General features: G+C 34.1%; 1 protein-coding gene across 1 annotated transcript; it reads right to left on the bottom strand.

Moving 5' to 3' along the window:
* Nucleotides 1-20,281: 20,281 nt before the first annotated feature.
* On the bottom strand, nt 20,282-21,829 carry LOC145006927 (putative UPF0481 protein At3g02645). Its single transcript, XM_078965943.1, has one exon. The coding sequence runs from the start codon at nt 21,827-21,829 to the stop codon at nt 20,282-20,284; it is 1,548 nt and encodes a 515-aa protein (XP_078822069.1).
* Between the last annotated feature and the right edge of the window lie 1,013 nt (nt 21,830-22,842).

Below are 22,842 nucleotides of genomic sequence, written 5' to 3'. Positions count from 1 at the left end.
CATCAGCTTATAGCCATGGTCGATTTAATAGGCCACCACGGTTTGGAATACTAAAATATCATCATCTTATAGTTAGGGTTCGACCTAAATAGCCACCATGGTTCACCATCAGGGTCAAGTGAGGCAAGTTACCATCGGTTCACATTCATAAACCAACTTAAGAAGCCACCAAACTTGGTCCAACATAATAAGCCAGGTCCAGCCTAAACGGGTGATCCAACCCAATAGTTCATAATAAATTAAAACCATAGCCCGACATAAGACCATTGTTGGCTCAAGACTATGGTCAGATACGTTCTTGAGCTGGCATATAAACTCAAGTTAAGGATTTCTAAGGAAGAAATAAAGATCTATATAGTATGGAAGATCATCTGTTTTGTAAAGCATGAATACTTGAGATTGATGAAAACAGAAAATGCATACATATTCAATTAAGGGAAATAAGACAAAGTACATAAGTCAGGAATTTCCATTACAACCAACATTAAAAGTGTGTAATCTATACATACGAGCACATCAATCAAACAAAACAAATTTAAAATGCACAGTAATCATGAACACTTACTACTTGGAAGAGCTACCCTGTTCAACCCCATCATTTGGAGGGAGGATATCTTCTACATGTTTCTTCATGGACCCTACGTCAACATCTTCAACAGCCTGCATCTTAAGAAGAGAATAAACATAGTTAACCATCTCGGAAAAGCTTTCCAATACATCGGGCTAGGAGTACAAAGGGTCTTTTCCTGATAACTTCTCGGGGTACTTAATTTTCATTTATACACAAGCTTGGTGATGACCTAACTGGATGGACGTCGCCTGAAGAGAGGCATCCATGGTGCCAAAATCCTCAGAAAACAACAGCGCTCAAATGAAGGTTGATATCCCTTTCTTCAGGAGCTAGCACAAATCATGGGAATTTGCCTTAGGCCTTAGCCAACAAGTGATGAAACACGACATCCTGGTTAGCATGGGACTTCTCGGAATCCAAGAGTTTAATATGGGATTCAATATTCATAGCTCTCCATATTAGCTTTTCACAAATCGAGTTCATCTTCTATAAATTTTATGCGAACATCCTCTCAAAACATGCAATGTCTAGGCTCGACACTTTCTCTGTAAAATGAACTTTCAAACCCTCGAATTGTTGATTCGGTTAGCAAGGGAAGTTTTTTACTACGTGTGTCCTCGGTTTTCATTTGTAAGTCCAGGTTCAGCTTATTTTTCTCTTCCTCCATGTGCATGCTTCCGCTAAGGTCAGATATCAGTTGTTTATTGCTAGTGACCAGAGTAGTATTTGCCTGAACCAATTACGCTTTTTCCCTTTCCAAGGCTTCATAATTTACACTGGCCCCTTCCATAGCTTTTTTTCAGAGTATCAAACTCAAACTCCTTGGCATGCGGGCCTGACTACAAAGTGACACCCTGTTTATCAGGCAGGGTCCCTCAAAAAGATGACAGCATGCCTTATTGATACCCTCTTGGTTGTTAATCTTACCCAAATTAGGTTTGTTCACGAATTTGGTACTATCAAATGGATGAAGAAAAGAAGGAAGATATGTAGCATAGGGCATCAAGGTTGGTTGAGGAGCTTCGTTCTTAAAAGAGATTACTCTTGCATTTAAGTCAACATAAAATAAAAGAACAAAGAGAAAGTTATACCAATTTTCTGGGAAGGACCTTCAATAGATGTAAGGCCTTTAATGAGGGTGGCACCAATAGGGGTCTCGGTAATAGGAACTTTTACATGGGGTAGAAAAGAGTCCAATTCGATGAACCCTACAACCTTAGAATCAGACTTCTCCTTTGAAGAAGGATCAACACTAACAGGAACAATGGGAGATGATGCTACCTTCGAAACTTAGGGTTTGGAACCCCCAAGACCAAGTCCTAGACCAAAGAGCTTCTAACGAAAATCTTTCTTTGCAACATCGGTAGGAAAAGTGGTAACACGGGTAGAAGAAGGAGCAATAGTAGAATTCACAATAGCATCAGATTGAATATGAGATACCTCTATTGAACCCTCGGGAGGAACAAATGAGGTAGTAAGTCTAGTTGCGATGTTAATGGTATTAGTTAAAATAGGTTTGGAGTTAATGGGGCACTCATGTAATCTAATATCCTTACTCACATCTAAACTAACCACAATATGTTAGGGAATTTCGACCACGATATCATCTGCAAAGGTATCTTTACTCTTCGAAGAACATTGAGTCCTCTAACGCTTGAGAGGAGAAATGTTTATGGAATCATCCGTGCATTCATTTATCACCTCCAACGATAGAGTCTTCTCAACCTCGGTGTCCCCAAATCCTACATCGACAGAAGGATTCGCTTCTTTCCTCTTGCAGGGCATGCATATTTTCATCAATTTCCCCGATGAGAAAGTGGGCAGCGTGCTGCTCAATCGTTCCGATTTACCCACCTTTTTAAGACACAGGAAGAGGTGAATTTTTACAGCCTCGGCATTAAGAGGGGAATCAATTCTAGAGTCAAGTTCAGGGTGAACATAACATATCCCCCTAAACAACCTAGCGACTTAGTAGTAGGACCCTCGAACGATTTTGAAATTACTATAAGTCGCCTGTGATGCAACCGATCCAAAAGAGTAAGGGTATCAAGATTCTCATCCTTGTCCCAAAGGATATTTAAACCAACTATCTCAAGTGTACCCTTGTCAGGGTTTGACCACTTCACGTATATCTCAGATAGTCTACAATGTTAAAGATCATCACTAGCCCAATAAAACAAATATTATTTAGAAGACTTTAGCTTGTTCTAGAATGCTCTAGAAGATTCTAGAACATTATGGAAGACTATGGAAGACTCTGGAATATATCGGAAGAGTCTAGAATACTCTAGAACGACATGGAAGACCCTGGAAGGATATGGATCATTCTAGAAGACACTGGAGCAACCTAGACCTCTCCAGAACATGGTAGAACATTCTAGAAACATATGGAAGCATGTAGAGTATGTTAGATAGTTCTAGAATTATCTAGTATGTAGTAAGTGTATGCTAGTATCTAGAACCTTCCTATGAGGCCTATAAATAGGTATGGAGCTCATTTGCTCCAAACCATCCAAGAAAGCAAAGTGTGTAGTAGTCTCACAAAGTGTAAGTTCTCCTTAAGTGTCTTAATAAAAGTCTTGTTGTTTCCCATATAAAAGAGTCGTGTTCAACAATCTGGTATCAGAGCAAGGTTTCTTGATAGTGAGAACGAGTGATTCTCGTTGTATCGTGAGTAGTTTGTGACTCTGCAAGTTTAGTATCAAAACTAGCTTGTTTGGTATTACCGAGGTACTGCCAACACGATGGGTGATTTCCAAGTCATCGAAGGAATCAAGAAACTCAACAACAACAACTACAAAACGTGGGAAACATGTATGAAGTCCTACTTACAAGGACAAGATCTATGGGAGGTCGTTGGTGGAAGCGAAACTACGCCACCAGAGGAAGACGTTAATGGTGCTTTACGCAAATGGAAAATCAAAGCAGGCAAAGCAATGTTTGCCTTGAAGACCACAATTAAAGAAGAGATGTTGGAGCATATTCGGGATGAGAACACCCCGAAAGAAGCTTGGGACACGTTTGTGACGCTTTTCTCAAAGAAGAATGATACGAGACTACAACTTTTGGAGAACGAGCTATTATCAATCTCACAACGTGACATGACGATTGCTCAATATTTCCACAAGGTCAAGTCGATATGTCGGGAGATTACTGAACTAGATCCACAATCCGTCATTGCAGAAGCTCGAATGAAGAGAATCATTATCCATGGACTGAGGCCGGAATATAGAAGCTTTGTTACTGCTGTACAAGGATGGCCCGCTCAACCATCACTTGTAGAGTTTGAGAATTTGTTGGCCAGCCAAGAAGCTATGGCTAAGCAAATGGGAGGCATCACGCTGAAGAGTGAAGAAGAAGCACTCTACACAAGTAAAAGTCGGAGGAATTTCAAGCCACCTTCTAAAGAAGGATACAAAAATGCTGACAAAGGGAAGAGTCAGCAAGGAACCTCAAAACCATGGAGATCTCAAAAGACCGACAATAAGAGTTCTCGGGGGAGGAGGTTCGAAGGCAACTGCAACAACTGTGGAAAGTGGGGCCACATGTCCAAGGATTGTTGGTCAAAGAAAAAGTCTGTGGAAAGCAATGTAGTAACTTCCAAAAAGGAAATAGAGGATGAATGGGATGCTGAGGCATTATGTGCCATTGGAGAAAACGAGTTGGCACTCATGACAATGATGGGAGAGCGTATCAACTATGAAAATGACTGGATCATTGATTCAGGATGCTCCAATCACATGACTGGCGATCAGAACAAACTACAAGATGTGAAGGAGTACAAAGGGAGTCGCATGGTACTTACAACCAACAATGCACGACTTCCAATTGCTCAAATTGGAAAAACGACGATCATGCCTGGTAATAAATCTGACATGGTGTCACTACATAATGTGTATCACGTGCCAGGTATGAAGAAGAACTTGTTGTCGGTATCGCAACTAACATCGTCAGGCAACTACGTCTTGTTTGGCCCACAAGATGTGAAGGTCTATCGAGATCTTAAAATATCAGAAACGCCAACAATGGAAGGACGAAGAGTGGAGTCCGTTTATGTGCTCTCCGCAGAGTTTGCCTATGTAGATAAGACTCGTAAGAATGAGACAGCAGATCTATGGCATGCACGGCTGGGACATGTTGGTTATCACAAGTTGAAGGTAATAATGGAGAAATCCATGCTCAATGGCTTACCTCAACTTGAAGTTAAAACAGATGTTGTTTGTGTTGGATGTCAGTATGGTAAAGCTCATCAATTACCATACAAGGAGTCAAATTTTAGAGCAAAGAAGCCACTAGAGTTAATTCACTCAGATGTGTTCGGTCCAGTCAAGCAGACATCAGTTAGCGGGATGCGGTACATGGTGACGTTCATTGATGATTATTCGAGATATGTGTGGGTTTTCTTCATGAAAGAAAAATCTGAAACATTCTCAAAGTTTCTAGAATTCAAGACAACGGTCGAAGGAGAAGTGAGAAAGAAGATTCGGTGTCTACGCTCAGACAATGGAGGAGAATACACCTCAGAAGAATTCAATCGCTATCTAAAAGAATGTGGTATACGTCATCAATTCACATGTGCCAACACACCTCAACAAAATGGTGTAGCTGAGAGAAAGAATCGACATCTTGCAGAAATTTGTCGAAGCATGCTACACGCGAAGAATGTCCCAGGAAGATTTTGGGCTGAAGCAATGCAAACTGCTGCCCATGTGATCAATAAACTTCCCCAACCAAGGTTAGGTTTCATCTCACTATTTGAGACACTATGGAACATGAAACCTACTGTTAGCTACTTCCGAGTATTTGGTTGCATTTGCTACGTATTTGTACCTAGTCATTTACGTAGCAAGTTTGACAAGAAAGCAGTCAGGTGTATATTTGTTGGATATGACAATCAAAGAAAAGGATGGAGGTGTTGTGATCCAACAAGCGGAAGATGCTACACTTCAAGAGATGTAGTGTTCGATGAAGCATCTTCATGGTGGTCATCAGAGAAGAAAGTACTACCAGACTCGGAAAATATTGAAGAAGTTTTAAAACAAAAGATGGGGGAGCAAACTGCACATATTTGGTCAAGTGTTGATACACCTGAAGATCCGAGCGACACTGATGTCATTGAGCAAGAAGTAACTCAAACAAGTGATGCCGGTGAAAGGGAGCCGCCGCCTCCACAACTTCGAAGGACGGAAAGAATCCGAAAGCCTAATCCCAAGTATGCTAATGCGGCCATTTTAGAAGACGGTGTTAAAGAGCCGGAGACATATGAAGAAGCAATTAAGAATAAAGCTTGGCAGAAGGCGATGGAAGAAGAAGTTACAGCCTTAGAGCAGAATCAAACTTGGGAACTAGTACCAAGACCAAGAGATTTAAAACCCATTTCCTGCAAGTGGGTTTATAAAATAAAGCGTCGCCCAGATGGATCAATTGAGAGATACAAGGCTCGTCTGGTGGCTCGAGGGTTCTCACAACAATATGGATTGGACTATGATGAAACATTTAGTCCAGTGGCGAAGATAACTACTGTACGGGTGTTGTTAGCTCTTGCAGCTAGTAAAGACTGGAAATTATGGCAGATGGATGTGAAGAATGCTTTCTTGCATGGAGAATTAGATCGGGAGATCTACATGAACCAACCAAAGGGATTTGAGGATGAAGTTAATCCCAATCATGTGTGCAAGTTGAGAAAAGCTCTTTATGGATTGAAGCAGGAACCAAGAGCCTGGTATGGTAAGATTGCTGAATTTCTTACCCGAAGTGATTATTTAGTTGCACATGCAGACTCAAGCCTATTCATCAAAGAAAAAGAAGGGAAGTTGGCAATTGTGTTGGTTTATGTGGATGACTTGATCATCACCGGGGATGACGAAAGAGAAATCCATCAAACAAGAGAAAATCTATCGGTGCGATTCCAAATGAAAGAGCTGGGGGAACTTAAACACTTCTTGGGGTTAGAAGTTGATCGTACAAAGGAAGGGTTGTTCCTCTGCCAACAAAAGTATACAGGAGATATACTTCAAAAGTTTGGCATGTTGGAGTGTAAGCCAATATCAACACCAATAGAGCCAAATGCCAAGATATGTGCTCATGAAGGAAAAGAGTTGGACGATGGAACGATGTATCGACAACTAGTAGGTAGTCTTATCTACCTAACTTTATCTCGGCCTGACATTGCTTATGCAGTTGGAGTTATGAGTCGATACATGCAAAGTCCGAAGAAACCTCATTTGGATGCTGCCCGACGGATCTTGAGATATGTCAAAGGTACAATTGACTATGGTCTCTTGTATAAAAGAGGAGAAGACTGTAAGTTGGTTGGATATTGTGATGCTGACTATGCAGGAGACCATGATACCCGAAGATCAACCACTGGGTATGTGTTCAAGCTTGGGTCAGGACCAATATCATGGTGTAGTAAAAGACAACCAACAGTATCATTGTCAACCACGGAAGCGGAGTACAAAGCAGCGGCTGTAGCAGCTCAAGAAAGTACATGGTTGGTACTCCTAATGGAGGACTTACATCAAAAGGTTGACTATGCAGTACCACTTCACTGTGACAACCAATCTGCAATTCGGCTGGCAGAAAATCCAGTATTCCATGCTAGAACAAAGCATGTGGAAGTGCATTATCACTTTATCAGAGAAAAAGTCTTGATGGAAGAAATTGAGATGCGGAAGATCAAGACCGATGACCAAATAGCAGACTTGTTCACCAAAGGGCTGAGTACTGGAAAATGTGAAGGTTTTCGTTGTCAGCTTAACATGGTACGAAGAATGAGGGCTAGTGTTGAGGGGGAGTGTTAAAGATCATCACTAGCCCAATAAAACAAATATTATTTAGAAGACTTTAGCTTGTTCTAGAATGCTCTAGAAGATTCTAGAACATTATGGAAGACTATGGAAGACTCTGGAATATACCGGAAGAGTCTAGAATACTCTAGAACGACATGGAAGACCCTGGAAGGATATAGATCATTCTAGAAGACACTGGAGCAACCTAGACCTCTCCAGAACATGGTAGAACATTCTAGAAACATATGGAAGCATGTAGAGTATGTTAGATAGTTCTAGAATTATCTAGTATGTAGTAAGTGTATGCTAGTATCTAGAACCTTCCTATGAGGCCTATAAATAGGTATGGAGCTCATTTGCTCCAAACCATCCAAGAAAGCATCCAAGAAAGCAAAGTGTGTAGTAGTCTCACAAAGTGTAAGTTCTCCTTAAGTGTCTTAATAAAAGTCTTGTTGTTTCCCATATAAAAGAGTCGTGTTTAACATACAATTGCTTTCTCTTCAAGGGTGATTTTGAGGGTGGAATCAGAATCTCGGTTCGCAAGATTGCCAGACGTCATAGGCCCGAGAAAGGTAGATGCATCGACAAAGCAAAACTATTGCTTATATTTTTTTTTAATAGAAGAAGGGAACCCATCATAGATATTAATCTTTTCCTTGCAAAGAGAGAACGATATATAGTTATTAGTCACCATGGTTACGTAAAAGTATCAAAACAGAGAAAGAGTGGGAACGATGTTTAAAGGTTTACAAAGTATTACGAAGTAGATGATCTACCAAAAACCATTGGGGGTAAGTTGTGTGATATAGAGATTGTAGTGATCAACAACCACCTTCAGGAAATCAAAGGCAGGTAACCTGAGACCAGCCCGAAAGAATTGTTGATATACCTCCATGTACCCCAATGGCGGGTTAGTAATCATGTGTGATTAAAAAGGAAGTTGTGGCTTAAATCGAGGATCAATCTTGTAAATCTTAACGATGTCATTTAACTGTTCGGAGTTAGAGAAGATATCATTGATTGAAAACCTTGGTTATCCTTCACCATGGTAGAATTACAGAACAACCGTAAGGAAGAAGAAAAAGGAAGGAGAGAAAAAGAAGCTAAGGGGAAAATCGTAGAGTGGGCAGTTAAAATCGTGGGTTCCTTCTAAATAGTGATAACTTGGGGATTTAATTAAGAGAAAATTCAGCAAATGATAAAAAAATTTAGTGAGGTAGTTCTTGTTTTGCTTAATGAGTAATTTATGATATAATAACAAAAAGGAACTCTTTTTAGTTCTTTAATGTCTATACTAATTTGATTATTGTTTGAAACTCATATTTGTTGAAGGAATGCATGATTATACATAAGTGATTAAGTGGACAAAGATTTCATTTAGAAATTTTAACTTATGTTTTATTAATTTGTAGTTTTGTGATTAAGTTTTACTAAAGTATCATTTATATTCTAATTTTTGCTTTTTGTTCATTTGTCAAATCATTTGTTTCAAAAGTTCAAATGTTTTTATTAGCATCTTGAAACAAAATTGATGGATTTATTTATTAAGCTATAGATTTAACAGGGCATGTTGCTGTTAGAAACACATAAAGGAGAAATCACAGTCATCTATGTAGACTACAATGACTCAAAAAATAATCAAGAAAGATTGATTTTTTTTCAACGATAAGGAAAATATTATACACAAAAAAGAAGCCAGTAGGAATTTGGCAAGTACAAACAGACGAGATACAAAACAGAAGAATAGCAACAAAACCAACTGGGGAGCACCAGAACAAAAACCAACTGGGGAGCACTGGAACAGAGAGAAAGATGCAAAGAAGTTTTGAGGCAACACCAAAAATAGCAACAAACTTTAAAGTCCGCCTAGAAACAACCAACTTGCAAAATAAAGGAGAAAGCTAATCTAAAATCCATAATGAGGCAACAACCATGTACCTAATCAGTTCGGCATGTAACCGTACCCCACACAAAGTTGTTTTAGGTAGTCATTGCATGTTTAGTTGTATGGTTATAGAATTTATAAATTAAAAAAGTGCTACATTTTTATTTTAAAATTTTATATTTTATTTGAGTTCTCTTCAATTATACATACAAGCATATTTATGTCTCTTCACCCGGGGCATTGAAAACGTATGGACCGGCCCTACTCCCGGGCCCATGCCGGTGAACTTCTGACTGGTTGTGTTGTATTGCAAGCTCACACCTCTTGCTCTCAACCTACATCCACACTTGGCCATCACGAAGAAGACCAAGAGGTTCATCAGTCTTGTTGTTAAAAAAAGAGAGAGAAAATAAAAATAGAAAAGGAACCGAACTAAGTGATTAGTTTATTATATGTTTCTCGTTCTTTTTGCTAATTAAGTTAGAATATTTTTGAAAACTTTATATTTCGTCTTTCATTTTGTGTTTTTAGGAAAGAGTTCCATTTTAGTAGATATCTACATAGAACCTCACGATTATCTATTACTTAAATATTTTCATCATTATTGATCTTATTTGGAGTTGAACATTAGTAAATCCAAATGGATTTCGGTTTTCAAAATATGGATCCAAATAGTCCAAACTAAATTCAAATCCGATCCGATCCAATTACAATTTGGCTGGATCGGTTTTTATAATTCGGTTTACAAAAACCATAACATTTTAAAAGGATATAAATTATAATATGATCTAATTTTACAGAAGAAGCAAAAACAAATTATTTACTTGTGACAGAAGAAGCATATTATAGCTTATTATTTAATAGATAAATTTTTTTTTGACAGAAAGTACATATTAATGTCTTTTATAGGTAAAACCATTTGAACTTATTTAAAAAAATTATAAAATTAATAAATAATTATAGATATATTGAAAACAAAAACATAACAAATTGTTATTTAGTTTTTTTGGACTATTCGGTTCTTATTTTATAAACCAAAACCAATCTACAATCCAAAATAATAATTCGATTTTGTTGAAAACCAATCCAAAAATCCGAATATCCGAACCAAATAGTCCAATCCAAATTTTCCAATTGGACAATTCGGTTTTATCCAAATAATGAACAGCCCTAGATATTTGTAGTCTTTACCAAATTTATATAAATTTATATATAGTTTGTTACTCTTACATTTTTTGTAGGTTCGTGTTGCGCTTTGTTTTTGTCCCCATGACTTGGAAGAGCATATATTTGGTAATTGCTATCTGAATGTAGTGGAAAGTCTCGTAATATTATGCCTAACCGTTGTATGTATTGTGTCATAATTGCTAAATCTCATGAAGTTGACCTAATTTCTTTTACATCCTAACCATACATGTCCCTTTGCTACGTATTTAGCGAACACTAGTTCATTTAAGTGATCTTTTATTTTATAAATGTGGGATAATTACGTTTGGTGTTATATTGATTTGCCACATAAGGTGTTTTTTTTTTTTTTTTTTTTCCCTTTATCTATTTTTTTATAATCTTGATTTGTTATGTTGTTTTCTTCTTTGATGACAAGAAAACGTTCAAGCTTAGGGAGGGTGTTTTATTTATTTAATTTTCTATTTATTTCGTACTCTTTGCATTTAGAATAAGTTTTTTTAATTCATGAATTGCATTTAGTTAATTTCATATGCTTAAAAGTTAAATTGTTTTAGCATTTTCTTATTTTTTTAATAACTTTCTTTTGATGATACATTAAGTTTATTTAGTAGTTTATTTTGTTGAAATTAACATATTAGGCTTACTAGTTATGTTAGTTGCTTGTACCGAATTTATTGAAATTCTAAATTTTCTATTTTGTTTCAACATTTGGGTATAAGCTGAATTTTTTTAATTATTTTATTTATTTATTTATTTTGCATAATTTTTAAATCGGTATCTTAACTTCAACTTACATAAGTTTGGTCTAGTTTTGTATGAAGTATTTGAGAAAAGCATTTATTATATTAGTCTTGATAAACCTGCATTTATCATATTTTATTTTATCGTTTTCTTCGGGTTGACTTTTCCATATTCTCTTCCTTGATCTTGAAATTTTAACTAGATATTCTGAGATATGTGTTATAATATAGCAATTTTTGGAAACTATTTCAGCTAGACGTAGATAATGTCTTTCTCTACGGCAGTATTGATGAATATATTTATATATACTTTTCAAATGTGATAAAAAAATATGTAAACTTATTAAGTCACTCTATGAGCTTAAACAATCTCTACTAAAGTGGAATGAGAAGCTTATTGTTTTTAGGTGAGTATGGGCTTAAGTAGAGTATGAATATTACTCTTTATCTACAAAAAATGTTTGATGATAATAGTTTTTTCTTTTTGGTTTATGTTTATGATATTTTGTACATAGAGAGGGAGTTCTATTAGTGAGATTAATGAATATGTCGATGAACTTGCCATCGTTAAATAATAGATGGTAATTATTTTTTTTATTATTTATAGAGTGTTATAGTTACAGTTGCACTCAATTTGTTATTGTAGTTGGGGTTGTTGTCTTTGGATTTTTGAAGCAAAAAAGTTGTCTTTTCATATACATGTCAATCATTCTATATTGTTTTTATGTTTTATGTTTTTGTTGTTGCTACAAGTGGATGAATTCATTGATTTTTCTATGTGGCTTTTTTGTGCATTGTTTATTATGTTTGATGATTACAACCATCCAACTATATTGTTCATTCTTGTGGTTTTTTTAATTACTCAATTTAATTTATTTTTCATAGAATCAACATTTGTAATAATTATATGGTTGGATTTATTTTAATTACTCCTTTCAGTTGAATTTTTCATACATTATATGTTGCTAAACAGTCGTTTTTTAAACAGTTGTTAGATTGCATTGGATACCTTATATGTTGCTAAAGATTCGTCTGAAGAATTGTTTTTCTGAATAATTTCTAAAGCACCTCTTCTTAACAACATAGCAACATAATTATGGCTAATTGCAAAATAGCACTTTATGGTAATTATCATTGATTTTTTTTGTTTGTTTTTCAAGTTTTTATTTTTTTTTATTTTTAATTTTTATATAGTCTATACTCAAGAGTTTATATCATTTTTAAATACACATCTTATATACCAAAGGAAAATAAAGCTCAGTTTGACCCATAAAAACATCATAAATATGACTTTTTACCAATAATTGCAATGAAAGAAAACATAACAGAAATGGTGCATGTGTAGAAAAATACTATATAATTGGTCCCTAGGGATTACAGTTTGTTGGTAATTAGTGGGTGATTTGCCACAAATTACCCACAGAACAAAACCATTTTTCATTTTTTGGCCATTAAACATTGGTTTTTCATTCCTTATTTCTATCAATTTACTAAATCAATGCATTTCTTTGTTTTGATCAACTTATTATACCCATACACATGTGTGTGTGTAGATATATATATATATATATATATATATATATATATATATATATATATATATATATATATATGTGAGTGAATAATAAGTTGATTAAACAAACGATACATTGATTTATAAAGTATGTATGCATGTATATGTATAATAAGTTGATAAAACAAAGAAATACATAGATTTATTAAACATTATAAAGGATGAAACAAAAACAACAACGGTAAATGGTCAAAATGAAAAAACTCTTCACAGCGGTGGGAAATCTATATGTGATTATCCACAGATTACCCATATACCAGGATCACTTTTTCATTTTTCGACGCTTAAAGGTTGTTTTTTCATTTCATACTTAACATAACTTAATAAATTATTGCATTTTTTATCGATTTATTATAAACATATACATACACATGCATCTATGTGTTAAATAAGGTAATGAAATGAAGAAGTATACTGAATTATTAAGTATGTATACATGTATAGGTGTACTTATGTATGTTAGGTGTATTTGTCAAATAAGTTAAACAAACAAGTCGATACATTAATTGATTAAGTTTTGTTAAATATTGGACGAATAAAACAATGTTTAATGGTTGAAAATGAGAAAAAAAAAATATGGTACGTGGGTAATCTGTGGGTGATTTCCCACGAATTACCCACATAACAAAACCATTTTTTCATTATTCGGCCCTTAAATGTTGTTTTTCGTTCCATATTTTCTATCAATTTAGTAAATCAATGCATTTTTTTTTGTTTCATCAACTTATTATACCCATACAAGTACATATATATATATATATATATATATGTGTGTGTGTGTGTGTGTGTGAATAATAAGTTGATTAAACAAACCAAACATTGATTAATTAAGTATGTATGCATGTATGTATATAATAAGTTGATAAAACAAAGAAATACATTGATTTATGAAACATTATTAGGGATGAAACAAAAACAACAACATCAACTTGTGAAAAATGAAAAAAGTCTTCACCATCGTGGGAAATGTGTGGGTGATTATCCACATATTAGCCACATACTATAATCATTTTTTCATTTTTCAACCCTTCAACATTTTTTTTTTCATTTCATAGTTAACATAACTTAATAAATCATTGCATTTCTTTGTTTTATTGATTTATTAGAAACATATACATATACATGCATTTGTGTGTTTAATAAGCTCATAAAATAAATCAGTATAATGAATTATTATGTATATATGCATGTATATGTGTACTTATGTATGTTAGGTGTATTTGTGAAATAAGTTGAACAAACAAGTCAATACATTAATTGATTAAATTATGTTAAAGATTAGACGAATAAAAAATGTTTAATGGTCGAAAATGGGAAAAACGATTATGGTCCGTGATAGAGGGACATGCTGTAACGTCCGTAGATCAGGGCTAGTCAATTTAGAGACGATAAGCGTCAAAAATGACTTTTTGATGGAAGATTATTTTGAAGAAATAATCTTAACTAAGTTGTAATGTATGTTACAAGGGTTTCGTACATATAAAGAACGCTAAAATCTGAGTTATAACGAAGAAGTTGTGACATGTCAAAGTTTCGCGACAGAACCGGTACGACACAGTGTGACGTAAATCGTGAATTTACATTAGAGCAATATTTAGCCTTAGCGACCTAAACGAAAGTCGTGGAGTTCGTTAAACCGTGAGCGTGCATAAAAAGAACGCTCAAATCTGACTTCGTATGAGGAAGTTGGGATTTTTCTAAGTTCCAGCTTAGCAGTATGCAGCCCGAAACTCGAACTTGAGATCAAGTGATTTTTGGCCGAAGTAATATACACGAGAATCAAAGATCTCGTTATTAGTAGTGCAGCGATAAAAAGACAGACGAAAACGGATGTCGGATGAAGAAGTTATGAATTTCTAACGGAGTTTTCCTGCCTACTAAAAATAGTAATAATAAAAATAAAGTTAAATTTAGCCGACGGAGCCTAAATGAAAGTTGTAGAGGATAGTATCACCTACGCGTGGATATAAAGAACGTCGAAAACAAAGCTCGTATGCGAAAGTTACGCAATTTAGAAGTTTGGTATGTCGGTGTACGCTAAGCGTAATGGAGTACGCCCAGCGTACCCATATGCATGAACTGAAATGGGCCACGTCGACCTGACCCAATACTCGAGTGCATCGGTTCGTAAGCGATGACGACTCCGGCCTGATCCGAAGCGTACACCTAGTGTACCGAGTACGCCCATCGTACTCCGAAATTACGCCCAACGTAATCCTTCTTTCAGCACCCTATAAATAGAAGTTGAGGGTTGCCAAATTTATTTGCTCAAATCTTTCTTTCTCTCTCAGTTTTACCTCGTTTTGCGTGCAAGTTATACCCCAAAGCTCCGGTATCATTTTCGAGCCCCGTAGCAATTCCCGAAGCCCCGAAGATCCTGAGAAGTGAAATTTCCAAGCCGAAGCTTTACCCACGAGAAGCCCGGTTTGTGTAAGATCTCTCGATTTCACCGAAGAATACTAGTTCTACAGGTCGTAGTGTTGTCCGATCATCTTCTGATCAAGTGAGTGTATAGTTACTTTCTTCTAACACATAAATATAAAGTATTAGCTATGAAATACGTGCTATGTGTTATATATTATTTGTCTATTTGAGATGGGCTTGGAATTGATGTTTTTATACGGGTGTTAAATGATTTAAACTGTGTAAGTATTTATATCTACGAAAATGTTGGGTAGAATATTGGTATATGGAATAGTTGGTGTGTGATGAACGATGGTATTTGATAAACATTGGTGACGATGCGGCTTTGTGCCTATTGAGTAAATAAATGTAAGTTTTGTTTATGCTTATGTGTCTATATCGGAACATGACATACCGAGATTTTGTTATATAATGAAAATACATTTCTTTAAGAAATGTTTTGATAAATTCTTATCATAGTTTATTTTGAGGACAAATTCCGCAACAGTTTTCTTTAAACGATTACTAATTTTAAAAATAAAGCATAAACAAATCAGTCTTTTCTGGCCGTGAAATTGGGGATGTCACATAGGCCAAGGAGAGGTGGTAATTATGCCCGATCTCAACAAACAGTATAATTCTTTTATGTAAAGTGTGGTGATAATAGGGTGATATGATTTGACTAGTTAAATTTTTTTAATTTGTATGTTTAGGGTTTGTTAAGTTATTATAGTGGTACATTTTTCTTTGTTATTATATTGTTATATATATATATATATATATATATATATATATATATATATATATATATATATATATATATATATATATATTTTTTGGTTGTTTAAATTGTTAAAATGGTATGCTTAGGATTTGTGAAATTGTTATATTGGTTGAAATTAATATGTTTAGCTTTGTTAAATTAACTTGGGGATGTGTTCTGAAAAAAGTCTGTTGCTAGATATAAGTAGGCTGCTATTATTGATTGAAAATTAAATATATTTATATTATGGATAATAAATGTAAATATGCTTCTTGTATTTGGTAAAAATAGTAAACTATGTTGTTATTATGGACAATAAAAGCAGAGTATGTTGTTATTGCGGATAAAAAAAATATACAAATAATACTTTTTTAATCTTTTTTTCTAATAGCACTGTTTGATTTGACATTTTTTTGGTAAAACGAGTACATATGTTAGCTAATATTGTTTGGTTTACCATATTTTAGATACCAGACTTGCAAACCTAACTCGATGAGTACGAAGCCTACCATCAATGAGAATCGGAACAATTCACGAAAAGAATGTGAGGAATCCAAAGCACATCAAGAAACTATGGAAAAACGTACGAAAGAACTTTGGTATAGATTTGGTAATTTAAACTTTTGTGGATTTGATATTTAAAACTTTCTAGATTAAGTTTATGGATTTCGTTGAAACTTTGTTATTCATATTAAATTAGCAGCAAAAATTTAGATTTTATGTAATTTGTAAATATATATTTTTTGAAATCTATTATAATAAAGAAAGACTATCCATGGAATCATCCAAAAAAATTTGTGGAAAATCCGTGTGTAATATTTTGTGGATAAAATCTGTAGAAAAATCGTTGAAAAAAATTTAATGGAAAATTTATGAGTAAACATCCGTGAAAAAGTTGTGGGAAAACTTTTCATAGATACTACGTTGGTATAATCTTGTCGTTGATAAGTCGTGGTTAACTTGCACGTGGATAAATTGTAGATAATTTCGAAGGTAAATAGTTTATGATGAATTTATGGGTTAATATGTTTGTGAATAATTCCAAGGGTAATCTGTAGAAAAACATTACCCATGAACTTTTACCCACAAATCTGGTTTCGTGGAAAATCCGTAGATAAAGACTATTATCCACAGATAGGGTTGTGGGAGAAGCCCAGTTTTGTTAGTTATATATATATATATATATATATATATATATATATATATATATATATATATATATATATATATATATAATTTTATCATATGTGAAACTCTCTAATAAGTTGTAATTTTGTGATATTTTTTAAATAAATAATACCAACATGCCAATTTATGCGTTTTTTCAATTTTTAAAATTAAAAAGCAGTAAATAATATATATATATATATATATATATATATATATATATATATATATATATATATATATATATATATAAGCTATCGAATATAATAAATATTATAATAAATTGCAATAAATATGTTCTTTATTTCAAATTTTAATACTTTATGTTAAAATTTTATTTTAAAAAATATTTATTATTTACATTTGAATATTTTATTTTTTAATCAACCTGTGTAATATATATATATATATATATATATATATATATATATATATATATATATATATATATATATATATATATATATATATATATATATATATATATATATATATATATATATATATATATATATATATATATATATGAAAATTATATCTACTTTACCACTACTCGTTTAGACATTTTTTTTACCATTCAGCCTCTCGATCAATTTATGCATTCCTCTAGGACCTTGATAACCTAGAGCTCCCTCCAAGGGTTTTGAGACACTAGAAAAAGCTTCATGGGATTGGAGTTAGTATATATTGGTATGAGTCTCTAAAGTTGTTATTTTTGTGGATTTATAATATTGGGGAAAGTGTAAAATATTATGGATTTTAAAGTTATCTCATTTGGGGATTAAAGATTAAAACAAGTTCATATATTTTGGTAAATATAGTTGTGATTTTTTTGGGACAAAATTGCAAAAATGGTTCCTGTGGTTGGCAAAATTTTGTAGTTTTGGTCAAAAATGAAATGTTGGTGCACCACTGGTCCAATTTTAGATACGTTGTTTTGTTTTGATCCCTATGGTTGTATTTTCTTGTGTTTTTGGTCCACATCCACCTAAAATGACTAATACGCCCCTAAAATAATTATATTTTGATTTCTTTTGTTTATTTTCTTATTCTTACATTTAAAAGAAAAACAAAAACAAAATAAACCCAACCTACCCCCTCCCCATCTCTCTCTCTCTCTCTCTCACACACACACACACACACACACATCTTCGAACGCTATCTTCCGATTGGAACCACCATCATCATAAACAAATCAAACCTACACCGCCATCAACACATCTTCTTCTACAACCATTGCTTTACCGGCAACGACTTCGTCAGAGCACCCTCTTCTGATGTAATTTTTTTTGGTTCATACATCTTCATCTCCTAAGCATTCAAGACAGTAGTTGTTTGAAATCTCCATCCTCCTCGTTTCCTTCTTTGCCTGCACCGACCTCTGCCCTAGATCAATGGAGTTGTTGATGGTTGATTCCTCTCACTGCTTCAGTTCTTCCTGACAAACTTAAACCCAGAAATTGAAGTCCCCAAATTGAAATTTCTACTAAAATCAAATCCAATTTTGTGTTCTAATCTGGTTCCAAGATCCATAATCAAAGTCAGTGTTGGATTAAAGAAAGAGATGAAAGAGAGCGAAGGGCTTCCGATCTAACTTAAATCCAAAAAGTGAAGTCCCCAAATCGATTTTGAACAAGCCGAAAAAGGTGAAGCCAAGGCGTTGGCCTTGCCTTGGGCGACGATAGTAGCCCTACCTACCACTGCCTACACTAAAAATTCAACAATTGTTGTCATCGCCAAACGCCTTCTTGAGGTTACAGAAATTGAAAAGCTTATGGATGGTGTTCGTCATCCGGACCACGTTTCTTATTTTTCTCCCCTATCATACAAACATCTCTTTTATTTTTCTTCCCAACCATACATAATCAAACAACTCACTGGATGAAATCTTTTTCATATCTTCATATCAAACCAAAATTATACAGAGAGATATAGTGATGATGTATTTAACACCAATTTCTTGTGATCTGAAAAAAGTAAAGAGGAACATCAAGATGAACAGATAAAAAAAAAAAACTTTAAATCTAAAAATCGTATTCAAATCTAACCCAAAATTAGAACCCACATCTTAGAAAAATGGATCACCATAAAAACAATCCAGTTTTTGTTTCCAAATTTGGTTTATTGGAGGTGGTGGTGGAGTTGAACGAGAGAGAGAGAGAGAGAGAGAGAGAGAGAGAGAGAGAGAGAGAGAGAGAGAGAGAGAGAGAGAGAGAGAGAGAGAGAGAGAGAGAGAGAGAGAGAGAGAGAGAGAGAGAGAGAGAGAGAGAGAGAGATGGGTTGGTGGTTGGTATTTTTTAGTTTTAATTAACTAAAAATATTAAACATAAATAATAAAATAATAGAAAAAACAAATCTAAGGGGTATAATGGTCTTTTTAAGTTGATAGGGACCAAAACCAATAAAAAGATTCAATTTTAGACCAATAGTGCAACAATAGTGTACCAACATTTCGTTTTGGATCAAAAGCACATAAATTTGACAAACAAAGGACCATTTTTGCAATTTTGTCTTTTTTTTGGCTTCCAATACTATTTTTCATGAACCAAACATACTGAGTTCTTCCTTCATCTCATAAGGAAAATGACGGTCGATGGGTTGTCAAAATTCTATAAGTTAATACTACTTTACAAAAGTATATATTTTAAATATCCCAATGCTTATCGGGCATGACTTTTTGATAAGAAAAAGTTAAACTACTTTAACCCATTTTATTGATATGATTGAAGGCAGGTATTCGACGATGCAATTGTTGTCCATTCTTGTCAATAAAAGAATAAATAGTATTGGTGTTTTTTCTCTAACTTAATGTGGTTTATGCAGGTTGTGTTTCTCATCAGATGAGTTGAAACTTCAAAACCCCTTGATTGATGAGAATAATTAAAATGGCGGTTAATTGCACAAACAATATAGAAAGGCCAAATGACTACAATGCCCTTTTGTCTACGTCACATGGCCGATGGCAACACGTAAGGGCCGTGCTTTAAATCCATATATGTGTAAAAATTAATAAACATACGCAACGAAAACCAACTGTAGTACAAATTGTCCAACAAATGAAATACATTGATTAAATCAATGACTTTTTACATACTACATACAGTACTAAACTTGTAATTTAATTTAAAAAGGTCATTTCAAACTTCAACTAACTCATAATCAATAAGTTGTACGATACAATATAACCTTCTATTAATGACCTAAAAATCAAGAAGTTTGTTATTCATGGTAACATATGGAATGACCAATCGACCCTTACCAAGCCCAAAACGATCCTTACATTCATAAACTTGACAAACACCAACGTAAATAGCCAACAGTAGACTCAAAATCACAAACACGACTACAAGAATTTTCCACGATGCCAAAAACAGCTTCTTGAGAAAGCGAAAAACTTTAATTCTTGGAATATTACCATAATGGTTATTTACTTTCTCAATGGTATTTTTCAACTTCGATTTCTGCCCATTTACTTTCACACTCGATTTAGTAATCCCATTAAAAAGTTTTACGACTTCCTCATCCTCCATATCACCTACGATGACTTCTTTCTCCCGAAGAATCTCTACATCTTTAACACTATCAACAATCCCACACATAAAATCAACATACTCCGTGAAATCAAGATTTGTAGCGATACCATTCTTGAACATTAACTCTTCGTATGCCACCAAATTTCTTAATATAACTTCAGAATCAGGTTTCAATTCAAGAATGGGGAGGCAAAATGTGAGATTTTCGTCGTCGAATTTAATGTCCCGAATGCCTCCAATTGTGGTGGAAAATCCAATCTTTGCGACTCTTGTAAGAAGTGAAACCGAAGGGATGTCGATTTCAAGCACCTCATGAGGATCTCCCAACATTTTCTTGATCAAACTTCCGATCTTGTCCCATGGCAATTTGAGTAGGAGTAAAACAGGCTGAAAAAAGACATTTAAACAAGGGAATAACTCTCCTGCGGTTTGCACTACGTTTTCCACATTCTCTAGATTTATACCAACCGAGAAATTGATTCGAGCAGAAGGGGTTGGAGGAATAGTATGGTTTACGATCAAGTGATGCATGCAATCAAGCAGATGAAAGCGATTATCTATACCAAGATCAAACTGGTTTTTGGGTATAATAAACTTAAAAATCGCTCGTGTTTGGCAAAAGTTAAGCAACAAATTCGTAAGAAACAAATTGGCAGAATCGCCAGTTGATACGTCAAGAGCTTTTAGTAGTTCGATTAAGATCACTAACGGGATTTGGTTTTCAAGCATCATAACATCTTCCATAAACGCCGTTGAACGTCCGTCTCTCACTTTCGATAAAACATCAAGCAACACGAGTGCATCTATGGCGAAAACGCATGCTAAAACATCATCATCGATGTCGAAAGGCAAGTCGTAGCAGTATTCAGCAACTGGGACAATATTTATGAGACTCTCTTGTACAATCTTTTCGAACTCAGTCGTGATATTGCAGGGTTGTAGAATTATATTTGCTGTGACGATTTTAAGCTTTTCTTGCTTGCTGTAGAGGTCGGTTCGGAAATGGTGGATAGGTCCGAGACCGATGCGTTGGGGAACGTAAGAGTCTGGTTTTTCGGAGGTTATGGTTTCTGGAAGTTTGAAGATGCAGATAGGAAGGGTGGTGTTGGAGGAAAGAAGATTTTGCAAGGCTTTGGTGATGTCTTTCCGCCATTGTTGCAGGTCTTCAGTGGAAGATGGAGGAGAAGACAAAAATAGAAAATCGGATGAGGCCATTGAGTCAGCGTTGTAGGTCTTTATTAGACGATGCATATATTTAGCGGTTCATGGCATTCCACGTTATGTAATTTTCGTTTTCGAACAGTAATCAGTACCCTTTACCCACCTACCAAATTACGTAAGATTATTATTACTAATGCATAAATGTACATTACTTAATAAACATATTTTTGTTATTGATAAGCATTTTAAAGGTTTGTAAAGTTTTCTATATCCCAAAACACAAAAATATCTAATTTTTTAATATTTTTTTATACTCACTAACTTTTTTTTATGTGGGTTACCATTAAATTTTATTCAATTATTGTAATCGGGTATTATAGGTTATGTCGATTATCTTGTTTATTTGAAAAAAAATGGTAAAATATTCATCACACAGATAAGTTACTGGAAAGGGAGAAAGAAGATGCATGGGAAGCTATCTGAGAAATGTGTGGAGGAGTTGAAGAAGAAAGGTTTGGAGTTTGATTTGTTGAATGAAATTGATGCTCTTCTAAAGATTCATGTAGAGGCCTAAGTATTTTACCCTCTTCTCATTCCAGTGTAAACCCACCTCTCCTGATTTTCTCTACTGCTCGATATGCCTCCGCCAGCACCATTGATTTTACAGGTTCAAAATTGGGATTAATTAATTCATCATGTTTTGAGATAATAAAAAAATCCCGTGTTTATCCACAATATTATATATATATATATATATAATATATATATATATATATATATATATATATATATATATATATATGTTTATTTGAGACCATTCTAATTTTGTGAGACCGTTTGACCAAATCTAAAAATAATTTTAAAATGCAAAAATCTAAAAAAAAAAATTTAATATTATTTTCGGAACTTGAATTAACTAAAAAAAAATTAAAAAAAAAATCTCGTTTGTTTGTTGAAAAATACGTGAAATATTCTAAATAGAATATTACACTGTACATATTCTAAAAATAATTTTAAAATGCAAAATAAATGGAAAAATCAAAAAAAATCTTTTTTTAAATACTATT

The sequence above is a fragment of the Lactuca saligna genome, chromosome 7, assembly GCF_052625555.1.
Source record: "Lactuca saligna cultivar CGN05327 chromosome 7, ASM5262555v1, whole genome shotgun sequence".
NCBI classification, from domain to species: Eukaryota; Viridiplantae; Streptophyta; class Magnoliopsida; order Asterales; family Asteraceae; genus Lactuca; species Lactuca saligna.
The sequence above is the reverse complement of the archived record's forward strand: the minus strand, read 5'-3'. Positions and strand labels throughout refer to the sequence as shown.